General features: G+C 45.2%; 1 protein-coding gene across 1 annotated transcript in view; it reads right to left on the bottom strand.

The window, feature by feature from the left end:
* MAMLD1 (mastermind-like domain containing 1) overlaps positions 1-9,049 on the bottom strand; it is a 36,066-nt gene that overhangs the window by 229 nt on the left and 26,788 nt on the right. The window contains exons 4-6 of the mRNA XM_009997208.1: positions 2,491-2,637; positions 1,012-1,093; positions 3-720 (exon numbers count right to left, since the gene is read on the bottom strand). Of these exons, the coding sequence (XP_009995510.1) occupies positions 3-720; positions 1,012-1,093; positions 2,491-2,637 (947 nt within the window). The remainder of the gene's footprint in view (positions 1-2; positions 721-1,011; positions 1,094-2,490; positions 2,638-9,049) is intronic.

Below are 9,049 nucleotides of genomic sequence, written 5' to 3'. Positions count from 1 at the left end.
GCATGGATTTCATAACATTCATAGTTGGCAAGGGTCCTCTGGTTAAATTGTGTCTCAAGTTCTGATTACTCATTGAGCTCAAGCCCTGGCCAGACTGACCCATGCTCAGTTTTTGCATCTGTCTGACCTGGACGCCGGGAGCGATCTGATTAGGTGGCACGACAGCCTGCTGGGAGAACTGCTGGCCCGGCGCGCTCGGCCTGGCGTTCTGTTTGGAGAAGAGAGTGTTACTGGAGAACTGCTGCATGCTGGTATCCATTTGGCTTTGATTTGGCATTCTTGGCACAGCCGTCGGTGTCCACATCTGGGCAGATGAGCTGGGGTAGACGTTAGGGATTCTTGGCACACTCGGCTGCCTCAAGTGCTGCTGAGTCGTGGAGTGATTTGCTAGGGAGCCAGAACTCAAGCCGGCCATCGGCATCCCCGGCCGCACAGCAGAGTGGCTGTGGGCTGTCTGGCACCCCGAGTTCATGCCCAGCGAGTTCTGGCTTGGCCGCAGCGGGATGTTAAAGTCAGAATTAGGTGGGAAAATCCCCTGCTGCTTGCCAGGGTTGTGTGGAATCATCACCATCGTCCCGCTGCTCTGGCTGGCAGTGGCCGGGGCCATGGCAGAGCCCAGGGTGCTCTGCAGCATGGCAGGGCTGGAGGGCAGCATGCGGTGGTTGGGCGCGGGCGCCGGCATCACCTGGCTGCAGTCAGTGGGCAGGGGCTGCTGCACGGCTGTGGAGAGAGACACACCTTAGCTGCTGGGCACCTGCTCACCCTGCAAACATGGCAGAGCCCTGACAGGCTGCTGCTCCACCTTTTTCTGTCATTACATGGGCCCCTCCTCTGTGTTCTCTGTAACAGTTGCAACTGGAGCAATAAGGGAATGGGTGAATCTCATGGTATGTGCTAAAATGTGAAATGCTTTTATTTCAGGGCAGAGAATCATTAAGTGATTCTGTATTTAATCAGCCTCCAGGCCCTGGCTCCTTGAGGCTTTTCCTAGCATGCTGTTTTCCTCCTTACCTTGAAACTGATTTATCTGCTGAGCTGCAAACAAACTCCTCTGCTCAGATGTTACTCCCAGCATGTTTTGTCTCTGCTTTTCCTGGAAAACAAGGGCCACAATAGATAAGTTGCAGCCTCTTGACAAACAAGAATAGCAGCAGACACTGAAGCCACTGTCACCATTAACAGCCTCTCCCATACACACACACACACCTCTGATGAGACTCAGCCCAGACAGTTCCTTTCAGCCCAGACCTTAATTGCTCCCATGCCCCTTCTTGCAAAGGTGTCCTGAAACTGGCCTAGCATTAGGAAGCACAGCCTCTGGTAGATGCTGTACAGGAGCTCCAAGGCCCAAGGGGAGCTGGACAGACATGGAGACCCTTATGTACTCTGAAGTACCAGATCCAGGTGCCCAGCAGTCTATTAGAGCACAGAATATGTGGCAGCATTGCAGGGACACACTGACAAACAGAAGACTGTTGGTGGCTGTTACCCTGTCTGGCGGATGGCTCTGCTTCGATGTACCAGCACCTTCTGTGCCTCTCTGATGCCTCTTCTAACCAGAACATAGCAGTAAACCACAGGAAACCAGGGACCCTTAGCAGGTGCTTCCTGAGCAAGGCATTGGTGGCTTTCTCCAAGTGACTTGATTCGTGTCTCCCACCATTTAACCCCAGAACCCACCACAGCACTCGCAGCCCTGCTGTGCACAGCAGCTGTGACCTGGGGAACTCTCTGTGGACTGTGGAAGCTGAGGCCTGACCCCTGCTGTGTTACAGCAGCACAGAAAAGCTTGAAGCCAACTGATGACAAGTAAGCAGAGTTGGTTTTGAAAGGAAGTTTGATCAAGAAGCAGAACAGTACTTTGTAGAGGGTTTTACTGAGCTACTTCTTATGTCATTTCCCATTCAAAGAAATTAGCTTCTTTCACCCAAATCCAGCAGTAAGTTCCAGAAGTCAGAGGAACGCATTCAGTTCCACCTCACCCAACTCATCTGTGGGACTTCCCCATCCCTGCTCCTTCACACAGCATCTAACAAACCTTGTACAGGGACTTCTGTTCTAGAGAGACCAGCCAAGTCCAGGACAAACTGGAGACTGACATCTACTCTGGTAAATTCCCAGGGAACCAGAAAGAGACAAGCATGGAGAATCTCTCCTGGGGCTGACTCACTCTCCAAGCCTCCCTTCTCTGCACCTTCCCTCCTAGTTTTGTGGCTGACCAAGGATGACAGCAATCATACAGATGTGACTGAATCCTTCCCTTGCATACAAGTGGTCAGATCTGCACTTGGACTTGCTGAGCAGCATTGGCCCTGACCTCTCTTGGGTGTAACATCCTGGACCCACCACAGCCTTAGTCTGACTCAACCCAGAAATTCCTGGGTCACTCCTTATTTTTTTGCCAACTGGTGATTTCCCTGCTCCAGTTATTCCTGTCCTTCCCAGTGAGGTGGACAGCACAGCAACACACAGAGGCCCTCAGCATTGTACCTGCATCAGCTGTCGTTTCATTATTTGCTGCTTCAGTAAATGGTTCCTCATCGTGTACCCGTTCACCGTGGCTGGTGCCGGCACGGAGCCCCCGCTTGGGATGGAGCCCGGCTCCTGAAGTCTGGCAACAATTCCAGCATTTTGATCCTGCCAAGAAAGATGAAAAAAGAAAATTAATTTCATCAGAGAGATAACAACAGAAGCCCTTATCCTCTCTGCTGATGCCCTCTCTCTGTTCTTTGGCTGTCCCAAGGCCAAAACACCTTGTGGGTTCACGTGGACCCACATGTCATGGCGAGGACAGTGCAGGGCAGGGGACTGCTCTGGTTTCTGAGGAGCAGCACAAGAAGAAGTGAGAGAAGCAAAAGGTTAATCCCAAATTCTTGGTGACTAGCCCCAGGCTACGGGATTGATTCACTCCCATTACTGGAGTCACATGGCTGCCTGGCTGGCAGAAGGGATGTGAGTAAAGCATCACATTTCCCACCAGTTCCCCAACTGTTACACTGAAAGACATAAGGAAAGAAAAGTTGCATGAGGGTAGGATTTGACAATGGTATATAAAGGAAAAGCTACAGTAAAAGAAAACAGTAAACTAAAGGCAGAAGAGGGGAAAAGGTGCCACCAGGCCAGAGACCTGGAAAGATAGGGAAGATGTGGCTTTGGGATTGAAGTGGTTCTTGTGGGTTCCATGATCAGACAAAGAGAGGAGAACACGCAAAAATGGAGGGTCAGATTGTAGCTGGGCACAAATCAGTAACGCAGTGGGCCTGAATCCTGGCTGATGCACTAGTCTTCCTGTAAAGTCCCCAGTGAAAGATTTGAGCTGACTTTCACCATCTGAGGACTTGCCTCCAAAGAAAGAGCACTGTGGGAAGAAGAGAAAAAACTCTCACAAGAATACCATGAAAACACAACCCCAAAGGGTTTAAAAAAGGGAATTTAAAAGATACTTAAGTCTAAACATCTCAGGAGCTGGCAGGTAGTCAGGGAAGTGCAAGAGAAAATTGAGGGAAGAAGACAAGGCCTCACTGAGGAGAAGAAGGGAAGTGATGCTGCAAGTGCTATACCAGGCACAGCAGTACCAGTACATTCCCCTTCCTCCATTTTCACATCCAGCATCTACATTATTTATGATGTTTTGTTATTATTGGCAGGGAGAAGTATGTATATTATATCCAGCATCCTTAGCTGGGCCATGCTTCCTTTGTTTTCAGAATGGAAGCCCACATCCTTTGTTTGAGAATCAATGTTATCAGGAGATAAGCAAGAAGAAAATGGCTCTTGCCTTTTGACATCTGACAATTAGAAGCATGCTCACATGGAGAAAACAGGATACGAGCCGTGTTTCAGAGTGGCCAGCAGAAAGCCTTGGAAGGCATTTGTCACCAGGCAGGCTCCTCAGGCCTGGGGCACCTTTCCACAGTGTCTTTACCATGAGGAATCACCCAACTGCTTCCAAGACATTCCTTGGAAGAGCAATTACCAAGGTGGTCACGGAAATTACTCATTTTTATGGTGCCTCCTTTTGTTGTAGCACTTTGGTCTATTATGCAAAAACACAATTGATGAAATGTAAATGCCTGCTAGATAATTTACTAAAAGACACAAACCTGCAGCTCATCACTGCTCTCATTATCATTCCTATTCATGGACAGTCTCATAAGACTAGACTTTATTAGTGGTGCTTTGGTTACAATTCTGCTGGACATCCCTCCTCCTCCCGCTTTCCTCCTACCCATTTCACTCCCTCTCTCCCACAGGAAAAAGAAAAAAAAAAAGAGAAAAAAGTAAATATGATTTAGTACAGATGTAAATATGAAAGTTCATGTAAAGCGACCACTCTGCTTTCATGTCAGACAGGATTCTGCAGCCATAGTTAAGCTCTGAATAATGCAGATTGCCTCTAGGGGAATATTTGAAAGTGCAGGGATTCAGTTTGTGTACTCTGCACATGAAAGACACTGAAATGTTCATACCACCAAAATCCCTGCCATCTACCCAATTTCCTCCAAACTTGTCTTGTTGCGTGCAGAGGGTCTGTGCTTACTGAAGCAAATTAGTTTAGTGCAAGGACAATCATTCTGATGTCTTGCTCAGGGCTATTGCATTAACAAGTCATAACATTAAAGTCTCTTTTCCTAATCACGTCCACCTCATTCTAATTTCTCCTAAACATCATCAAGAAAATAATGTTGATTTTTCCATAGTATTAATGGTAAAGAAGTGTAAATCACATTACTTATTGCAGCTCTTGTGCTGTGGTAGTACAAGACTTTAATTATATGGGATTTTCTGCAGGCACCCTATAGCAATGACAATCAGCAAAGTCCATTTGCAAATACACAGAATGGGTTGCTGAGTTTTTCAGAGCAAAGTTGTATAACACTTAATTAGCCAGTAAAGAAACAATCTACAGATATAAATTTTGCTTTGGGGGAAATTAGGACAAAATGGCATAGATGGGAAGACAAGGAATGAATTCAAAATCTTGCCTTCTACAGTTCACATTGAGGTGAAGCCAAAAAAGAAAAAAAAAAAAAAAGAAAAAAAAAGTTCTCTCTTTTCACCACTAGTGGGAACTACTGTATTCCCTTACAATAAAAAATAACCACCTAAACGTCATGGCTAAGAATAGCTCTGGTGTACTCTAAAGGACACTGCTATCTGTACCAAAGGTTAATGAACTTTAAACATTTTTCCTTTTCATCACTCCCCAAGAAAAATCACTTTCCTTCCCATAGTAAGGCCAAGCCAAACAAGCAGTAATCTTAGTTTGTCTTTAGTTTGGATTATCCCATTTTAAAATCCAGGAAGACAGCAAGGAGAGAAGACTTCTAGTGTTGAAGTAGCGAATGATGGAAGGGGGTGTTCACACCCAAAGGCTTGTGTGGCTGAGCCAGTAGCTGCAACCTACACTGGAGGACACAAGTAGTTATGAAGGATTCTTACTCTTAAACTTAAAAAAAAAAAAGCAGTTGCATGGAGGTATCGTAGGTGTTGCCATTCTTCCCTCAAAATAACCTGTATTACAACAAGAAATGGGCTGAACCCCTGCCCAAATGGCATGCTACACAGACCTGGAATTGGAGAGCACAGCAGGTCCTGAGCTCCCACAGCTCTTCCAGGGCTTTCCAATGTGGCCATTTCAGTTCAAGAGCCACTGGGGCCAGACTGATGGTTTTGACTTAGTGTGCAGTATTTCAAGAGCAAGGAGGGAAGAATCAGGCTCCAGGAATGTATACTGTTCGTTTCAGTATTGAGCCACCCCACAGCCCAGTGACCCCAGTCCCTCCCAGCCCATGCACATGGGCCAGCTGCTCCAGGCAAGCACATCAGCAAAGTTCTGTGTCCAGTTGTAGTGAGTGTGGGCCTGGCCAGGAATTCGGGCACACACTTAATGCCAAGTGTGTGAACAGTCCCATGGAGACCTACCACGTATATTTATGAATCCTTCTAAAAATCCACTGAGGAGCTTGAGCTGCCCAGCCCCATCATCTGACTGTACGAGATGCACAACTGCAGTAAATAAGCGCAGAGATGAATTGCTCTGTGTGAAGGAGGTTGATAAAGTCCAGTCCTCAGCACTTAGTTATGTATCCAGTAATCACTTTGTGGCTTCACTTAGGCGAGAACGAAGAAATTTATGGCCCCTAATTCCTCTGAATCCTCATTAACAAACAGTCCAAAAGAATTTAAAAGCAAGACTTTCTGAAGATCTGAGCTAGAGCTTTGGCAAATATGTAAAAACCCTTCTAATCTTTAATAAAGAGCATTCATTGTTTTTTAGGACTGTGTGAAAACACTAAACTCATTTATCATTATTAAACTTTCCCATCTGCTCTTACGGTGTAACTCCAAAGAATGCAACAAAGAAATGTACATGTTAAATTGTATTGACTTAAGCCCAGAGCTATTGGAGACGTACAATTTATTTCAGTGAGGGCATGAAGGGGACTGCAGGCTGCTAGACAGAGTCATTTGTCCAATGCTGAAAAGACAGTTATCTGCACCAAAATGGCTCTTGGAAAGGCACATTTGCTTTATAAGAAATAAGCTGCCAGGTGAGACCATTCAGCATTATGTTACAGACCCACACAATAAAACTAAGCCATGAATTTCAATAGTTAACAGATGGACTAATTAGAGACTGAATTCTTTGTGGTTCTAACAGATAACCAGGTCACAGCAAGGTTACTGAGAGAGAGACAGACAGCTTTGCAAATTTCAGTAGATATTTGCAGAGTTGGGGAAGAACAGCACTTCCTAACTGAAAGCATTAGCAGCAGTGGGAGAACAGAAACACGCCTAATTAAAAATGCATAGAATACCTGCATTTACAAAGCTTACTCCATTTCAGAAGACACTGCTGATTTGAGAAATATTCCCTTCAACTTTCAATGGAGCATCAAGCTGAATCCAGTAATTATAGAGTTTAAACCAGAAGGACGAGCCACAGCAGCCCAGAATAAAAGGGAAAGACCAAAGGAACTGGGTCACTCAGGGTAGATGTTTGCTGTAAATACGAGGAAGAGACAAACTGCTTTTTCCACCAGGATTTTTTATGAGCAAAGATAACTTAGCTTGATGCATTTATGGAGATATCAGACAGTAAATTTAAAAAAAAAAAAAAAAAAAAAGTGAGAGGAAAACCATGGCTACAGGACTCGACAGGAGCCTATGCTACTGATCACTCTGGAGCCCTGGCTGCTCCGCCAGGGACTTTAGGTGGATCCACATTCACAGCAGGGATGGCTGTTCTCCAGGGGTGGGGTGAAGTTTCATTAACCAAGTTCTGCTCTGTATTTTAAGAACATCTGTTATGTACAGGGAGTTCTGTACTCTGCTGAGGAAATGCAAATACTAGTTTCAAACTAATGCTTCTGCATTTCCCCGTGCTCCCGCCCGTCTGCCAGTGCATCCTCTCCTGTCTCTCAGAGTTGCTGCTTCTCCTTGGTGGGGCTTTCATGCTTAGGCTGCCCTTCACTCTGAAGTTGAGGACCAAAATTCTTAGGCACCACCACTCTACAAATACTATAAGCAATTAAAACACTAATAGTATCAAAGTTGTCTCACCCATAGCATTCCTAAGAGTCTCAGGTTTAGATCCACAAAGCAACCACACATACATGCTCCTGGCATCTAGTAACCTTGTGTGGCCCCACAGAAACATGGATGGTACCCTTACAAAGGAGGATCACTGCCTCCACAGCTGTTAACCCAAGGAGACACTAAGACAGTGAATCTGTTTGGCCAATGCATACAAACAAAGCAAATAAAATCCAAGATCATGGATTGGCAGAATGATCATGTTAGCCCAATGCAGAGTGTGATGTCTGTGAGATGCCATGGTCATCTGCTTGAGGCAGAAGTCAGGGGTTACACGTGCTTCTTGCCTCTGCTTCTTGCCTTTAACAAAACTCTCCATTTGCAATTTTTCTGTCTTTTTTCTTTCCTCTATTTTGCTCACAATTCAGAGATACTCTTCAAGGTAAAACAGCCTTTCAGTTCAGAAACACTCCAAAGCTCCAAAGCTTTTTGTTTGTTTGCTTGTTTGTTGTAACACAATGTATGAACATTGACAAACTGTACAGCTTAGTGGATGGCTTTTTTTACCCATCTTTCACCCATCTAACTTGATATACAAGCATGTGAAATACTACCAGACTCAAGTTTCTAAGCTTATCTTGGGGGCTGTCAGTCAGGAAAAGGCTTTGTTTGAAGACTGTAAGTGATCCATGAATATGGTTTTGTTTTTTTTAAAAGAAGTTGTTCTAAGCTTTTTGTTCCTTTCATATGGCACGAGCATGCACAGCTTCCTTGAAAAGTAGTCCTCCTGCTCTGCTAGGAGCAATGACAAGGTCACCACACCTAGATAGCAATTGTATCAGGAGCTCCTCCCTTCAAGCAAAGCAGATGAAACACTAATTTCCCTATAGCTGCTCTTAACCTGCATGCTGTTCAAAACAAAACAAAATCCCATCAAAGTATCCAAAATGCTTTAAAAAATACACGTAGAATTTTGATAAGATGGAAACTGAGTCCATTTCCTCTCTTAAAAAAATACAGAACTTGAATTAGTTAAAGCTTTTTGCAAAGACTCTACCAATACTTTCAAAGCTGGTTTTATCCATCAAAACATGCCACTGAAGAGCAGCAGCAATCAGACCAACAGCAAGACAGAAAATCCAAATTTTCCAAATCGAAATTATTGCAACAGTGATTTTTGTCTTGGATGAAAATGCACCCTTTAGCAGGCAAGTTGAAATCAAGCTGTTATGCTGTTACCAGCACCATGTTGCTAGAAAGAACATGGGGAACTGCTTTGGGAGCAGCCAAGAGCCTGAGGCACAGCACGGATGGAAGAACTGGTGTATCACAGACACATACAACCTGCAGGGACTGCAGTGCTTGTAAGAAGGCACAATCCTGACTCCAGCAACAGCAGCTTCCCTGCAAACAGATCCTCTGGCCCAGACAAACTGCCAGACCATGGGTGATGGTAGGCTGGAGAACAGCTTTGCCCCACAATCCTGAGCAAAAGGAAAAACTTTCAGCA

This window comes from Chaetura pelagica, unplaced genomic scaffold (assembly GCF_000747805.2).
Source record: "Chaetura pelagica isolate M959 unplaced genomic scaffold, ChaPel_1.0 scaffold344, whole genome shotgun sequence".
In the NCBI taxonomy this organism is placed as follows: Eukaryota; Metazoa; Chordata; class Aves; order Apodiformes; family Apodidae; genus Chaetura; species Chaetura pelagica.
Note: the sequence above shows the minus strand (reverse complement) of the source record. Positions and strands in the feature narration are given on the sequence as shown.